General features: G+C 36.4%; 2 protein-coding genes across 2 annotated transcripts in view; one reads left to right on the forward strand and one right to left on the reverse strand.

The window, feature by feature from the left end:
- Nucleotides 1-997: 997 nt before the first annotated feature.
- LOC149087075 (three prime repair exonuclease 2-like) lies at nt 998-5,096 on the reverse strand. The gene is made up of 2 exons (XM_089231305.1): nt 4,452-5,096; nt 998-3,249 (listed from the first exon to the last, which is right to left on the reverse strand). Exons 1-2 carry the CDS (start codon nt 4,906-4,908, stop codon nt 2,780-2,782), a joined length of 927 nt encoding a protein of 308 aa, XP_089087431.1. The 5' UTR covers nt 4,909-5,096; the 3' UTR covers nt 998-2,779.
- Nucleotides 5,097-9,890: 4,794 nt separating this feature from the next.
- The window catches only part of LOC149087076 (cubilin-like), a 31,390-nt gene continuing 23,312 nt past the window's right edge, over nt 9,891-17,968 (forward strand). The window contains exon 1 of the mRNA XM_089231306.1: nt 9,891-10,590. Within this exon, the coding sequence (XP_089087432.1) occupies nt 10,435-10,590 (156 nt within the window). The 5' untranslated portion in view covers nt 9,891-10,434. The remainder of the gene's footprint in view (nt 10,591-17,968) is intronic.

Genomic DNA, 17,968 nt, shown 5'->3' on the forward strand with positions numbered 1-17,968 from the left:
ATAACATTTGTCACCCTCGGCTATAGATCTACTTTAAATAGTATTTGCAGGGTGTTCTGTTAATGGGCCAACAAACTCAGAGGGTTGTTAGTAGGCATCAAGAACAACAAAAATTGCAATAGAACATGGTGTCGCAAACAACGCTGAGAGGGTATAAATTGCAAAAAAAATGCATGCGCGCTCTGACTCCAGAGAAGACAAAAGGTGGATGTCAGTTGATCACTGAATGTGTTGCTTGGCCTTCACATGATCTCAATCCATCTGAATTTTTCCTTTGAAGCCACCTTAAATCACTCGTTTATGCGATGCCTGTGAACACACTGGAGGATCTCATAGAGCAGATTGTCGTCGTTGCGGTAGAAGTCAAAAGCATACCTGGTATCTTTGAGCACGTCTTGGAATTGTTTTTACATCATTGTAGACTGTGCAATGATGTCAGCGGCTGCCACTTCCAACAACTCTCGTAATAGTTAATAAAATAAAATTTTTTGTACTTTTTGTCGTTCCAGCATGACATTAAAACCTGCATGCCACTTTCACCCTCTCAACATGATTTACGATACCATATTCCATTGCAATTTTTGTCCCTCTTGATTTCTACTAACAACCCTCTGCATTTGTCTCGTTCCATTAACAGAACACCCTGTAGATAGATGGTTGCCGTACTGTGACAGCCATCCTAATATTTTATTTGTTAGCAGATATATTTATAAGAAATGCTGGTGAGATTTCTAAGCTGATATAATCATGATTACAACCTTATTCTGATGAGAATTTCCATGATTTTTTTGACCACTTTGATAATATTTTCAGCAAAATTTTTACATTAAAAGCAATTTCTCTTCATTTATGGCTGCACAATATGTATTTGATGACTAGATTTTCCAGTTTGACCGTAGCTTACTTTAAATGTAAAAATTTGTCAAATGATGGTTTCCTTATTTGAGATGCAAGGAAGACGATTCTCTTCTTGCCAGCAGGAAAAGAAATCAGTTTTGAGAACAGAACATCCCTTGCTTTAATTTCATAAATGCAAAAACAATAATACAAATAATAAGTTACCATGAATCAACATCCAAGTACAATTTACTTTTTCATCATAACTTTCTTTTGACCTTACATTGTTTGGTTTTCTTACGTAGAATGCAATCTTAAGCGCTTTCTAGTCATATTGTTAAATGCATAACGGCGAGCCTGGAAGTACATGATGTAAAATGATATAAATGCCCCTTTTTGTCTTTTTTTTTGTAACACCTTTAGAATTTTTTCTGCTATAAATGTGTGTTTTTAAGTTTATTCATGATTTTCAGAGGCCACATTCTACAGAAATTGGATATTCTAAACATCAGGAACAAAAGAATTGACCTTTTTTAAAATATTTTTCCAATTTGTAGTACTACTAAACGACACACGAACCTTGTACATATTTCTCTGCGAAACGTCTAACAAATTTGTTCGTGTCCGTGTTGTGAACCTAATGTAAACATTGTTTCTCTGTAATGCTCATTGTGTGTAGTGCTGCCACCTGCCATCGACTTTTCTAACTATGAGTGATGTGTAATGTTTGAGGATTTTACAATTGTAGGCCTGTTGCTCTCTGTGGTGACAACTCTTTGTACTAATTATCATGTCGCTGTAGTGGTCGAATGGTCATAGTGACGGACTCTCATCGCGAGGGCCTGGATTCAAACCCCACCGTCGCCACAGTGGTGGTCAGCTAAAGTTGGTTTTCTGTGGTTCCTAACTTTGAGGTGCAAATGCAAGCCGATCTCCCCGTTAAAAAGTCTCGCCACAGAGAGCAACAGGCCTGCAACAGTAAAATCTTCAATCATTACACTTCGCTCATAGTTTGCGAAATAGGAGGCAGATGGCAGCACTATAACAGGTGTTACACAGAAACAAGCTTCACATTAGGTTCGTAACACGGACATACACATTCCAACATGTACCAATTCGTTAGAAGTTCCGCAGAGGAATATGTAGGAGGTGCATGTAAAGTTTAGTAGTAGTAATAATTATCATCAGAAAGCCTCCATTTTCCAGCTGCATTTAAATGCAGATAGGTGTGAGTGCTTGAGAGATGGGAAACCAGATGTTGCATATATCAACTTTGCTTTTACTGGATTAGACACACATGATTTTGTTTCAGATGAATGAAGCCTATGTATGAGAAAGTGCATTGCTACAAATTCCCAGTAACTTCCCACCAGCTACAATCTGAAATCGCATCAGAGTTCGTACCGGAGTTCTTTTTAAGCTGTCACTGTGAAAATGCTTCTTGCACACATAAGATTATGAAATACACTGTAACAAATACAACAACAAAAAATGCACCATAGACTGAACTGATATGACAAATTGCCATTCCACGCATATGAGAAGGGAACAAAAAGAAACATTCATTCCTGCTGTAATATTAATAGCAATTTAACTAATTGAACAAAAAGTTTTTTTGCAGTCAAATGTTCTTGTTGGAGACACTTGGTGGATATGCCATTTAGCCTCATTGGTGAATAATTTTTATTACTCACCACATGAAGTGTCGCAATAGCAAAGTGGGGGGGGGGGGCATTTTTTTTATGTGGACACACAATGCATACAAAAAAAATGTGTGCTAATAAAGCATATTCATATTAAACCAGTTGTTTTCTTACGTAACTATTCAATCTAGTTACGTTACCAGGAAATACGAGTTTGCACTGATATTTGGACAAAGGCAATCAAACTCCGAATCCAATTTGTGTGTCAAGTTCATATTACCTACAATCATGTTTTATTTTTACCACATGTTGTCAAAGGAGTTCAGAAGTCTTTTATTTTCATCAATCCACGGAAGCATCTGGTTTTTAGTTTTGTGACATATTCTCAACAATGCATCGCAGTCACCTTCAGATTTGTGGCTGTTCGGAGCACGCTTCTGGTAGAAATGCTGGTACAAGCTTCCAAGGCTATGCGATGGACTCTTACCACCGGTTTTCTTCCCTCTCTTGCCACTGTTCTGTTTATTTGCAGCTGAACCAAAAATCTCGAATGATCTGAATGCTTTCAGAGTATCTGCAGTATAAGTGTTGTGCGGTAAGGATAACTTCAATCGTTCCAATTCTGCTTTAAGTAGAGGGAAATCGAAAATGTTGCCATTGTGAGCTAATAAGCAAGATGGCTCTGGCAGCCGCATCATGAAATTATAGATCAACTGTCCAGTACAATCATCGAATGTCCTTTGCTGTTGTAATTTAGAGTTGTTCAATCCTATAGGAAATATTAAAAAATAGTCATTACACAAATGTATTGCAAGAAATGTTAGTTCAATCAAAAATGAGTACAGAGTTATTGTTTTGTTATTATTTTGTAGTTTTGCCGCCAGTTGGCTATGCAAATTTTTCTACCCTCGTTCTATTTAGTCTGATTTTCTGGACCACTCATTCCTCAAATTTGCTGCCCTGGACGAAAGCCTTAAAATCATTTGACGATGCCTTGAGCATTCAAAAATAATTATGTGACGAAATTCTTTAAACACTCATATCTCAGAAAGTAGTTATACTATATCACTGTTTTTTTTATGTCTGCGGGTTGATCTCATTAAGTCAAATCCGATGATACCAGTCAGATTTTAATACCGCTTTTGGCCTAGTCACCAGGCTCCACTACTGTAATGAAAATGCATTACGCTGAGTTTCACAACACAAACAAAAGCAAATTGTGTCATCTGACAGACATTTTTGGGACAAATCTATAGATGCCACCCCGGTTTTAATACCTCTTTCAGTCTGGTCACCAAGCTTGAGCTTTGCTTTTGTAATGAAATAATTTTATGCAATATCTCGAGAGGTTCCCAACACAAATAGAAGCCAATGGTATCATCTGATAGATATTTCAAAGATGAATCAGATGATACTAATTTCATTGTGTCAGAACCTACTGTGGGATTCAAGACCATAGGCGTATGCAGAATTTTCTCAAGGGAAGGTTTTCAGATTTTTTTTTCCTTCTGAGGGGGATTTTTACGTTTTTTCCTGCAAAATAACACTATAATCTTGGCTCAAGGCCCCAAAGCAGAATGTGCCAAAATGCAGAACAACTAGTGCTGTTGCAGAACAATCTGGAAGAATTTTAAGAATAGTGTAGAAAAACGCTATTATGTATATGTAAATTTTTACCGCAGAACATTTTCATTCAGCTGAGGGCTCGTTGCAAAACATTCTGCTTTGGGGGCTCAAGGGAAGGGTTAGAACCCCAAACCCTTCCCCCCCTTTGCGTTAGCCAATGTTCAAGACACAAAGAACGTATTCACACCTACATCTACGATACAGCCTACCCCATTTTTTTGTTTTTGGCAACAAAGACGTTCGAAAGCACGACTCCATTTCAGTCTTGGCGATTACCCGTCATGCTTTCGGAAGTTTCTCTCGCCAAAAAGGGGAGGATTATTCTGCAGCTGTTCCTCCTATTACCTGTAATTTTAGCCGCCACAGTTGAAACCATCGCACGAGGTTTGACGCACAGACTCAGTTTGTTGAAGACCCGGAGATCTCCCACACGCCGACAAGTCTCGAAATCTTTCCTAGAAACTGCGATCATGGATATTTCAGTGATCTGTACGTTGGGATCCTTGGAGAAACTCGGCAGGCCCGTGGTCTCGAGGTCGAAAAACACCAACGTCGAAATGCAAGGCAACAGCGTCGAGTTGGACGTCGTCGTCGTTCCGAGAGACACTATGGAGCTGTTCAAGAGCTCAACGACGTCCTCTTCCTCGATCGCGACGCCTTTCAATCCGTCGTTGATGGGAGACACTCCGGCAACTTGCTCGGCACCTACGTCGGGCGCAACATCGTAATAATGTACGGCGGGATGAGCATTTTCGTCCGAGACTTCGCTTTCCACGGATGAGTCGCTGAGAAGATCATCCATGGTTCTGCTGTACGTGCAAACTAAAAGCTTTAAGTGATTCAATGTGAAATTACACTTGAACGTGAGGCTACATGTAAACAAACCGCACGTAGTCTTGACTTGACTTTATTATCCAGGGGTTTACAGCATCTAAAGGCAAAGCAGCTCACGTGGTAAATAAACAAACGTTATCAGCTCGATTTGATTATACAGGGTTGTTGGCTTTTTAAGGTCGTTTTCTCCTCTAAGGCTCAATGCCTTCATTGTACGTCTGCGAAATGAAATTCAACTTTAATATTGATGAATTATTACTTATTGTGAAAAAATATCGTAATTTTCTGCTAAGAAACCGTATCTTGACATTATTGCTGCAGACGAGGAGTCGCAATTCCATAAAAAAAAATGGGTATGTGTAAAATGACCATACGTCCAATACCTTCTAGAGCAGAAGGTACCTTCTCTCTAGAAGGTATTGATACGTCCCGTATTTCCCGGGACAGCCCCGGTATTTTCTATTTTTCTGACCGTCCTGACTTTCTGGCAAAAGTGTCCCGGTTTTTCCCGTATTTTACACGAAGCCTACTTGAATTTTTATTCTTCATTGAAGTCAAAGATTAAAATTAAAAACTGATAAATTATATTATGATAATTATAACTATAAATAAGAATATGAATCTCCCACATTTGTCTTGGTGAACGTGTTTTTTTATCGTGGAATTCATTTTAATCCACTCTGCAATTTGCAGTAATGCTTCAATTCTCGCCATTGTGATATTTCCGTAATTTCAGCAATATTTGGCAACTTTTTCGGTTTTGGCATCATTTTTGGCAATAATTGGCGATGTCCCGTATTTTCCTGTATTAGGCATACCAATTTCCCGTATTTCTCTCTAGGAAATGTGGTCAGCCTAGGTATGTGGTATTGTGCACACATGATGAGTTGCCTATGGCTACGTCAAGAAACGTCACGATAAGCAATTCCATTTATCTTCTTTCGGTAAAAAGGTCGCAAAGAAAAGGGGCAAGTTGGTATTTTCCGTCCCTCAGGGAACAGAAAACAGGGTTTTTTTTAACATTTTGTCTGTAGATATGGTGAACATGTGCCTCCGTCTTGGCAGTGCTGAGAACGGAGTCCCAACACCATTTGTCGGAAGATCACGTGACTGGGTGAAAACACACAAAATCCCCCGTTATTTTCTTATGGCATCCACAGGAATTTAAAACAATAAATGAAAGAAATTATTCCAGAAGTTATGAAAGAAATTATTCCAGAAGTAATGAAAGAAATTATTCCAGAAGTAATGAGAGAAATTATTCCAGAAGTAATGAAAGAAATTATTCCAGAAGTAATGAAAGAAATTATTCCAGAAGTAATGAAAGAAATTATTCCAGAAGTAATGAAAGAAATTATTCCAGAAGTAATGAAAGAAATTATTCCAGAAGTAATGAAAGAAATTATTCCAGAAGTAATGAAAGAAATTATTCCAGAAGTTATGAAAGAAATTATTCCAGAAGTAATGAAAGAAATTATTCCAGAAGTAATGAAAGAAATTATTCCAGAAGTAATGAAAGAAATTATTCCAGAAGTAATGAAAGAAATTATTCCAGAAGTAATGAAAGAAATTATTCCAGAATTAATGTAAGAGATAATTTCAGCATTGATGAAAGAAAACAATCTAGAATAAATGAAAAAGGTAATTCCAAAATTAATGAAAGCTATAATCTCAGCATTAATGAAAGATAATTCCAGAATGATGAAAAAGTTATAATTTCAGCATTAATGAAAGATAATTCCAGAATGATGAAAAAGTGATAGTTTCAAAATTAATTGAAGAGATAATTCCAGAATGATGAAAAAGTGATAATTTCAAAATTAATTAAAGAGATAGTTTCAAAATTAATTGAAGAGATAATTCCAGAATTAAGGAAAGAGATAATTCCAAAATTAAGGAAAGAGATAATTCCAAAATTAAGGAAAGAGATAATTCCAAAATTAAGGAAAGAGATAATTCCAAAATTAATGAAAGAAAAATTACAGAATTAATTAAAGAGATAATTCATAATTTCATAAATTAATGAAAGAAAAATTGTAGAATTAATTAAAGAGATAATTCCAGAATTAAGGAAAATGTATAATTCCAAAATTAATGAAAGAAATAATTTCAGCATTAATGAAAGTGATAATTTCAGCATTAATGAAAGTGATAATTCCAAAATTAATGAAAGTGATAATTCCAAAATTAATGAAAGAAATAATTCCAGCATTAATAAAAGAAATAATTTCAGCATCAATTAAAGAAATTATTCCAGAAGTAATGAAAGAAATTATTCCAGAAGTAATGAAAGAAATTATTCCAGAAGTAATGAAAGAAATTATTCCAGAAGTAATGAAAGAAATAATAGTTAATAAAGGAAATAATTCTAGTATTAATGAAGGAAAATTCAAGAATCAATGTAGGAAAATTCAAGAATTGATGAAAGAAATTTTTCAGCATTAATGAAAGAAATTACTCCAGTATTAATGAAATAAATAATTTAATCTTTTTTCATCTTTAGGTCCTTTTCATCTTAGGTATAAAAATTCTTTTTTTAGTCTTTAAAACCCCAATATTTATAGACCGAACTGTACATTTCTATGGGCAAAATTGCCTGCCCCGAACTTTGTTTTCACCGAGTCACGTGATTTCCTTGCATTTGATGTCGCTGCCGTTGCTGCGGCTGGATGCTTCCTCCTAATATAAGCTTGATGAGCATAGGCGTACACAGAATTTTCAGGGGGGGGGCGGTTTGAACCCCCCCCCCCCCCCCCTGCGTACGCCAGTGGATGGCAGTGTTAAACAAACACCTCTTGTGATCGGTAAAACCAGAAATCTGCACTGTTTTAGCAGTACCTATTGAAAGACTATGCAAAAGAGCATGTTGATCGATAATTTAAATTCAGTTCCTTTTTCTCTAATGTATTATATAAATGCTGAGAGCTTTGAATGAAAATCATTAGCATAAACTCTCAAATAATACTAATGAAATAAATAAAGTCAAGAAAAAATGTATGCAAGTTTTTATATATCCCGGAGTTACAATATATATCCCTAGTTTTTATAAGTATATGACTGGAGTAGTACTGTACTCCTATGAATTTTCAAAATTCCCCTTAGAGATCAATCAAAAACTATATTCATGCTATATTAAGTCTAATTACATATGCTGCATAAGAAAAAATTAAAATAATTCTAGAAAACTGAAAAGAAGGACAACATGGACGAATTTTCCGAAACGCAGAAGGGCGCTCGAAATGACATCAAAAAGGAGGGCCGGTCCTAGAAATTCTGCCGCCTGAGGCGAGTAATATTTTGCCATCCTTAAGATACGACCATCTGAAAAGAGTTTTCTTTCTTCATCTCTATTCCCCCATTCCCTAATATGAATTTGTAGTGCGAAAAACAAAAATAGAATCACGTCTGATGAGAATTAAATCGGGCCCCAGGGCAGAAGCCCTGCCCGATTCACTCTTTTTGTGGAGGACCATGCAAGGACCTCAGTCCTGCATAGAATAGGAGTTTCCACGATAAGTCTGGCATAATGATTTATGACAATAAATATGTAAATGAAGAGGTGCTGCGTAGGCACTCTTTCATTTTGCCCTGGGGCTATGATTTTGTTGGGGAAGCAGTGGTGACACGCGTGTTGACAACGCGCACTTATTATTATTATTTAAAATCATTTCGATGTGTAACAATTTCCGAGAGTGAAAACATATCGTGATAATAAATTCGTTATTCGTTATAAAAAATGGCGCCTTTGTAATCATGGTTCCCTAGGTGGCTGCCTCTTTGCCTCATGCCTGGTTCCGGCCCTGCGTCTGGTAGCCTAGACTAGCATGTCTCTAGAAATTAGGAATTAGATGTGCAGCAGTTGTGAGGTTGGTGTTCACGCAGACGAAAGGGCACGAAAAAAGAAAACATGGGGGTGGGGGGGGGGAAGGGGAAGAGGGGCAACATTTATTGGAAGTAACGAGTCAAGAACCCTGCGCCACCACGTTCTCACGCCTATGTCAGGGTAAAAAGAAAAATCAGGATTCATTGAAAAAATGAGATAAAGATTGATTTAAATTTATTAGATTTTTTTATTCAAATCAGTTTTTTTTAAATTTAAATCCAATTTTTACACATTTAAATTAACACACTTCCAGAAATGCACAGGATGTTTTCTTACCTCTCATATATTGCTGGTATTTCGCACTTTTTTTCAACATTTTAGTCGTTTTTTCCAGCATTGCTGTTTAATTTTTGCGTACTCCTCCCCATGCCTTCCCTGAATAACCCATCCCGTGCCAAGCCGGGAACCACCTCTAGATTAACAGCCGCAATAGTTTACTAGGCTAAACTTTAAAAAAAAAATCATAAAAAATATCCCTTAAAAAAATTATTTTTCTAAAACTCTTGAGAGAGAGAGAGAGAGAGAGAGATTCAAAGTTTGATTTTAGAACGGATCTCACGCCTTCTTAACACTGTATTTTTTGATAGCACCCCCCTTAAATAAACTCAACAAAAAAAAAGAGTTGATGTCTGTAGAATCTCTTGGAGGTGACGCCGTCAATTTCTAAGTTTATTTTACGTTGCATTTTTCATTTTTACTCGTAAGAAAAGAGAACAAAATAAATAGCGTGTGTTACATGGTTGGCTGACAGTGTTTGCAACTATAACCGGAAACTTTAATGGAGGAAAGGAATAGGAGAAAAAGAAAACTTTTGAAAGAGAAGAAGAAAGTGAAGATTCCGATGACCGCTATATAAAGAGTATCACCTTGGTTCTTCCGTCCTCAATACATTTTTCTTTTATTCTCGTCTTTATACAACAACCAACCCTCTTATTAAACTTCAGCTCAACTCAGCCTTAGTGTGTGCATGTGCTGGCTGAACTTTTTCTATACAAACACGCTATTCTTAGTGGCTTCTTTTAGTGAATAGTAAAGAAGAAAAACACCCTTTTCCTGTCTATAGAAGTGTTTGTGCGAGTTTACCATTGTGGAGTTTCATCTGCGCTAGGGAATCATAAGTATTTGTGGCTGTAGAAAATTTTCTACGGAGTTTAAGCTTAAGATTCGTTCCATTTTTTATGATTATTAGTAACACTTCGAATATTTTTTTCTTTCTAAAAGAACCATTTTGTGGTCGATAAATTCAGCGTTTAGTTATTGTGATGATTACCTTAGGCCCGATTGCTGCAGTTGCTGAGGGTCATGGCGTGCATCTTGGGTCTCACGATTAAGGAAATTCGCAGCTGAAACTATTGACACTTTCTTAGAGTCTATAAGAGAGAGGTGATCGGCTTGGTTAAATAAAGAAGAACTTAGTTCCGTTTTCCAAAAAAAGACATGATTCACTTTGAAGAGTTACGAAAAATCATCTAAGAAAGTTGATGCATAAATTTCTTGTGCGAAGTTGACCGAAAATTTTACCAAAGTTGGATTGAAATCGATAAGTAATCAGTGCTATACAAATATATTTGTTGTTGTTAATTCCCGTGATTGTGAACGACAGCTTGGGATATGTTTTATTTGATGTTTTTAGTGAATATGGCTATCTACAGGATTTCTGGCCAGAACATGAGTTCGAACTCTACTCTGCAGGCTAGTACGATCAATTATGATTCTATACGGAGGACGGGTATTGACGCCAGTGAACCACGAGGTATCTTCTTTCCGGTGAGTAAAAAATAGCAAGTTTTCTGCATAATAAAACGGTACTAGTGAAACAAAATGAATCGAAAATGAAACAAAATTATAATACCTGAACGATGATGCTGATAAGAGTGTTATAGATATCTATAGTACATTCGGGTATTATGGAATAGTCGGGTAATATGAAATACCGGGTTTTCTCCACCTTCAGGTGTGACCTCTTAGTGGAACCGTGATAAACAACTTCAAAATGCCCTCCATGATGCTATAGAGTCAGTGTCACTCGGTTGTCATCATCACCATGGATGCTATAGGAGAAAATTTGTTTTTCTGCTTTCTGAAATTTACTCAGGCAAATTTATAAAGGTGTTTATTAATTATTGGAAATGTGCCCATTAATTTGAAACTAAGCACAATGCACATCACAAGTGTTTCATTTTATTGTGCTGTGCTAATTTTAGCTCGTGATTCTCTCCGGTTAGATGGAACGTTATTTTTTCACAGATGTGTCGGATAATACGAAATACGTACTATAAATATTATCTGAGTTGAACTAGAATATCTCTCCAAAATGGAAAGTTTAGTAAGATAAAAGAGGAAAGATTCTAGAAATAATGTGTGTCCTGTTCGGTGTGGGTCACCTTGACTGTTTTGATGCAGATTAGGAATATTGCATTTGTGACTCTTGTAAATAGACTATGACACCACCGCATCATCAACTACATGAAAAATATAAGGTCAAATTTTCATTTTTCACTGTCATAGACTCATTAAATCTTGTTTTCGACCGATTCGAATTAGTTTTCTTCATTTTGAACCCCCATATTCCTTATTACCCGACTCTATTCTACATTACCCCATGGAAATTATTTTTTTAAATACCTTTTTTCATAGTTATAATATTAATTTTTAAATACGATACATTTATCAATGCAAAGACAAGAAACCAAATTTCATAGAAATTTATATTTTAAGTTTCTACCATATTTCGAATTGGAATAATAAAAGTGGTTTTCCATATTACCCGAATGTACTCTATACAGTAGACGTTCGTTATAACGACCCGTCTCCCTATTCCGCAAAAACGAACATTATATTGAGAGGTCGTTATATAGGATGTTTCAAATTGCTTGTTCATAGAACTATCTCTGCAACCGTTGACTTTAGACTTTTACATTTCTGATTTTTTTAACCATAGAGTAATCTCTACATTTCTTTTTTCCGTCAATTTTAACCATACAGTATATATAATCTTTGGAATATTTTTTTCCCCTTTTTTTTCAACATTTCTTTTTCTTAACCATGCAGTAATTTCCATATTTTTTATTTTTTCGGTAAATTTAAGCATATAGTAATCTTTAGGCTTTTATTTAAATATTTTCTATTTTTCTACATATCCTTATTTTTTTAACCACCCTGTAGTCTCTAAATTTCTAATTTCTTTCGGTAATTTCTACTATACCGTAATCTCTAGATTTATTTTGCTTTCTTCCTTTGAACATTTCTTTTTTAGACATCCAGTAGTGTCTTTATTTCTTATTTTTTCGGCAAATTTAACCATAGAGTAATCTCGACATTTCTTATTTTTCAATTATTTAAACGTACGGTAATCTATACATTTTATTTTTTTTTCGGTCATATCATACAGTTTTCTCTACATTTTCCTTTTTTCAGTAATTTTAACCGCACAGTAATCACAACATTTCACATTTATTCCTTTCAGTAATTTTAACCGTACTCTGGATTTCTTATTTTTTTCTACATTTATTTTTTTAAGCATCGAATAATCTCTACATTTCTTATTTTCCATTAGTACCAACCATACAGTAATCTCTAGATTTCTGTACTGTCTATTTTTCTACATACCTTTTTTTAACCGCCCAGCAGTCTTTACATTTCTGGTTTTTTTCTCGGTAATTTCAACAGTACAGAAATCTGTGTACATTTATTTTTTTCGGTAATATTAACTATACAGTAATTTCTAGGATTTCTATAGATTACTGTACTGTATTGCTCTGTTTAAAATTCTATACCGTAAATCTCCACATTTCTTTTTTTTCTTCGGTAATGATCCATATCGTCATTCGTAATGCAAATAATGTTTTTATCATTGATTTGAGCAAGAATTTCAATCGCATATCAAATACATTTCATGACTGTAACGTCCACTACAAGTCAGGACTACCCTTACCAGATGCGGACCCGATGCGAAAATAATAATGGGGCCAGAGTCGTCTTAATAACTTCGGAGCCCCCTTAGCCCCGATTCTATATATCCTGTGGGAAAGAGGGAATCGGCACATCCAAATATTCATACATTATAACAAAATATACAAGAATGTGAAAATGAAAATTGAAGGACAAAAAATGGGGGAAAAAACACAATGAAAATTGTCCATACAAAAATGTACACACAATCAACCTCTTTACGAGCACAAGCGTAATATTACGTCCAAACTCTAGGGAATAAATTCAAAGAAGTTCTCTGTGATTTCTTTAATCTATCTTCACCATCGCGAAGCTTCATAACAGTGTTTCCCAAAGTGGGTAATATCACCCCTCCCCGGGTGGGACTGATTAGGGGAGGGGTGCGTTAGACGTTACGGATACAACATGGGATTCTATGGATCGGCTTGAGTAGGAGGGCGCGAGAGAGGAAAAAATGGTGCGGAATGCTTGAACGTGAAGTGGTTAGATTTGAATTAACAAAAACATTTGGTGAAAACTTTTTGCAGAGAAAAATTTTGAGTTGATGAAAGAAATAATTCCAAAACAATTAAAATTGGGACCTAATAAAAGAAATTTTCTGAAAACTAATGTAAATTCAGAATCGATTAATCAAAATTTAGAAAAATAATTAACGGAGATAATCTCAGCACCCACGAAAATTCAGAATAAATGAAAGAAATAATTCCAGACCTTCGATCAAAATTCCGAATAAACAAAATAAATGAAAGATATACTGCCAGAATTGATAATATTCCAGAATTCCAGAAAATTCAGAATTGACAAAAATTCAGTTCCATAATTGATGAAAATTCAAAATTCCAGAATTGGGGAAAATGTGGAACAAACAGATTGAATGAAAGAAGTACTTCTAGAACTGATAGAAGTTATAAATAAATGATAGAAAGAGAGAGAGAGAGAGAAATAACACTCCCGAATTGACGAAAATTCAGAATAAACGAAATAGGTAGAGGAAATACTTCCACAATTGATGAATTGATGAAATTTCAGAATTCCAGAATTTATGAAAATACAGAATTCCAGAACTGAAGAAAATTCGGAAAATAAACAGAATAAATAGAAAAAAATACTTCTAGAAGTGATGAAAATTATGAATGAATGAAAGAAATAACTAGAACTGAGGAAAATTCAGAATAAAAATGGAGTAGATAAAAGAAAGGCTTCCACAATTGATGAAATTTTGTAACTCCAGGAATCGACGAAATTTCAGAATTCCAAAATTCACGAAAATACAGAATTCCAGAATTGATGAAAAAATTCAGAATTCATGAAAATTCAGAGCCCTACAATTGAGGAAATTCCAGAATTGATTAAAATTCAGAATTCCAGAATTGATTAAAATTCAGAATTCCAGAATTGATTAAAATTCAGAATTCCAGAATTGATTAAAATTCAGAATTCCAGAATTGATTAAAATTCAGAATTCCAGAATTTATCATTGCCGTAAGTGTGGGGTACCCAAAAACACAGGGGTCTTGGTGCGACTGTACTTATCGCTCACCATTAAGGACTCTGCTACAAGTATCATTTCGTGTTCAGGAAATGCGGGAAAACAAATGCAAACTTATTAAAACTATGTTTTCCTCGACCGAGTAACATCTTTAATTCTCAGTCACGGTCGTTTGTGCTTTCGGCACGTTATGAATAAAATGAATAAAAATAAATGGAATGGCACTTCGTCACGCCATTTGTCACTTGTAACCAAATTTGTACGATATTCGTAAGATACATTCGTGAGTCGCATTATGTTTATTGATGGCTCTAAACACAATAGAAACGTTGTACAAAATAAATAAATTCATGTTAATGAGTTTGTCATGATTGATATATATTCTCGCGATTCCGATCAGCACATTCCAAACATTCTTCTTTGTGTGTGATTATCTGGTAAGATGGACGATAAGAAGAGGGCAACGGAAGGATTATCGACTTTTGTTAATGAATCGTAGAATAAGTTTATTTTTATCAATTCAAAAGATCGATATTAGTGCTGTTGAATATGCTCAAAATTTTCCGAAGTATTTTCTGTGATCGACGTAATCAGACACGCAAACAAAAGGCTTAGGGTTGCAGGTGCGGATCCAGGATGACGTGACGGTAGGGGTGAAAATGAGTGCAATTCAGTTCATTTGGTCGTCCCGTATTTTACGGGCCAGACAAATTATCCCATATTATTCGGCTCTTAGGAGGGTGATGGTTCCTGTCACCCTCCCTTGGTTACGCGAATGAGTGAAGGCAGATATCTTCAGCTGCGAATGAAGCCGAGGCAGACATTCAGCTGCGTATGAAGCGGAGGCAGATATATTCAGCTGCGAGTGAGCTGAGGTAGACATTCAGCTACCCCCACTCTAGCTCCACGCTTGTATGGTTGTTTTAATTTCTTATGAAATCCATATATTATAGTTTTAGTAAATATGAACAAGCCATTTCATGTTACGAACCTGTAATTCCATTAAAAATTGAAATGAATCGATGCTGCATTAGTGTGTGGAGCAATAATAGCAGCTAATCCCTATTAATGACTGTCAATGGTAGCGCGATGGTAGTTTTTTCTACAGAAGAAACGGTTGTTTCGTACGCCACGGTCTTCAGCGACCCGCAGGGCTGCGAGAGGAACTACCGCAAATAAGGCATTGCCGAGCCCCCTAATTTTCTTGACCACACATTCCTTCAAATTTCCAACCCTCCGATCTTGCTACCCTGGGTTTCAACCTGTTTGCTAGACCTTCCTGCAAATATGCCTCTGCTTGTAATTGGCGACACAAGAGAATGTCTATAATAAATAAATACAAAGGTGTTTAACAGCTGGCTGATGCGAAGATATATTTTGGAAAGAGAGAAAATTCAACGGAGATCCACTGCTGGGAATAGAACCCACGTCCTTTCACTTTCCAGGTGAACTCCCTAGACCACTAGACTACTAAAGTGAAAGGACGTGGCGAGGGGAATCGAACCCACGTAAAAGCAAAAAAAAAAGCCAACTTTTTTTTTCGCTTGTTTCGAAATAACAACCTCCCAATGTAACGACTATTTTCCGTGGAGCGATGGGGATCGTTATAACGAATGAATGAACGCCCGCCAGAACTTTGCCACTGGACTTATCCCGTTGCCGAGATCTCTTCCAGCCCAGCTTCGTGGCAGAGTCTGGAACACTTTATTTTGTGTTAAAAAAAAAAAAACATACAAAATTTTTACAACATATTTTCCCCGGACAATTGGGTAGTGTCGCGATTAACAAATTTTGTGGTGATTACAGACGAGATGGGATTGGAAGTCTCCAACTCCCAATCCCATCTCGTCTGTAATCACCACAATTATGCTCGTTATAACGAGCACCGACTGTATAATGTATGCGCAATGCCGCAACTAGATGTTTGGTCAGCCGGGATAAGCTAGCCTTTTGGCACCCACATTGTAATGGGTGAAATTTGCGCTCGCTCTGGTCGGGCGCCCGGGGCACGCGATTCCCCCCCCCCCTTTCCCCAGTTGCGGCCCGGTTTGTGCGAATAGATAGAGAGAGAATTAGTGTAAAAAATTCAAAAGATTAATTTTCTGCTGTTTTCCTCTTTTTCTAAAAATTTTCGGTGCCATTTTGGCCTGTTGTTGTGAATACATATTGAACTTATTTTTGAGAAATAAAGAACCATAGACTGAATGAAAATAAACTACATCTGGAAATCAAAACTGGTTTCTCATTAAGAGAAGGCGTTTTTCTTTTTTTTTTGCCCGAAAGGAGCCATATATGGGGAAATAAAAAATATTTTTCAAAAGGGGCCGCTCAAATAGTACGTAAGCAAATTTTTAGCCATTTTTGACCCCCTCCCCTTGTCAGCAAAAGTCAGCAAAACGCTGACCCCCTCCCCCCTTTTCAGCAAAATTTCGTCATCATCTCTGACCCTCCCCCGAATCCTAACTCACATTTTCATAAAGAGTGGTTGATGACGTAAGCATTATCCAAACCCCCCCCCCTCCCCCTTGTCATCAAAAGTCAGCAAATCGGAACCCCCCCCCCCCCCCCCACCATCGATGATGACGTAATACTTGAACGGCCCCAAAGGTAAAAATCACACAGATAACTGTGTAACGAAAATAATAAGTGGTAACGAAAATAAATAAAAACACTACAGTTCACTATTTTCATAACTGTAAAGTAGGGGTGCACAACCTTTTCAATCAGCGGACCAGATATGCGGTAATTCTGTCATTTGCGGGCCAGAAATATATATACATATATATATATATACATATAGAAATGTCCTCTCCACTTGTGGAGATAAATTCTCCACAAATAACCAGTGTTTCAATGAATCTTGTAGAAATATATATGATGACATATCTCTCTCTCTCTCTCTCCTGACTAATGTAATGATAATGAATTTTCCAAATAATGCACAGCAAATAAATGAGAATCATTTGTAACTCGAAGGAGCCTCACAATCATTTCCTCTACGGGCTTCTCGTCTGGTAATACTGGCCCTTTAATCGACCCTATCCTGTAAGGCAATGGTTCTCAACCTTTGGAAGCCCGCGGCCCGGTTTCATTCATTTTTGTAAGTGGAAGGCCCGGTCAAATACACGACTAATGGAAAATAAATGGGGGAAAATGAAACGGCAGATCAGTCGGGGCCCGGTATGAATGACGTCACTGCCCAGTATGGGGCCGCGGCCCGGCGGTTGAGAAACACTGCAAGGAACTAAAAAAACAAAGTAAAACCCTCTCTTAACTGACACCCCCTAAGATGCGGTCACCCCTCTTTTACGGACGAATTTTTTTTTGTCCCGCTGATGATCGCAAAAGAGAGGTTTTACTGTACTGTATATTTTTTTGGTATAAAATCAATTTAGTTTTGAAAATAATGCAGTTATTATAAGCTATAATTGAAACAACAGACGGAGTAAAGCAAACAACTTTGAGGCAGTTTTCGGACACTCAGGCTCTTTCAATTGTTTTCCCCTTTCTTCCATTAATTATAAATTCTCTTTTTAGTGCCACCTTCCATAGGCAGACAAAAGGCATTTTTAGTCCCTTTTTCTCTGCCTATTTTTAATGCCTAAACATTCGGGTTCTATTAATCACTAATGATATAAAGTATTCATTTAAAATTAGTTATAAAATATATGTAGTATAAACATGCAGTCGCACTCAAAAGTCTTT

Source organism: Pholcus phalangioides, unplaced genomic scaffold (assembly GCF_987345545.1).
Source record: "Pholcus phalangioides strain wild (caught in Gottingen) unplaced genomic scaffold, Ppha-v1.0 ptg000004l_1, whole genome shotgun sequence".
NCBI lineage: Eukaryota > Metazoa > Arthropoda > Arachnida > Araneae > Pholcidae > Pholcus > Pholcus phalangioides.

Bases quoted from the DNA above. Each gene is read 5' to 3' on its own strand.
- LOC149087075 (XM_089231305.1), bottom strand. From the start codon at position 4,908: ATGGATGATCTTCTCAGCGACTCATCCGTGGAAAGCGAAGTCTCGGAC. The intron at 3,250-4,451 runs GTAATAGGAGGA...TATTTCCTATAG, and splicing joins TGTGGCGGCTAAAATTACAG to GATTGAACAACTCTAAATTA.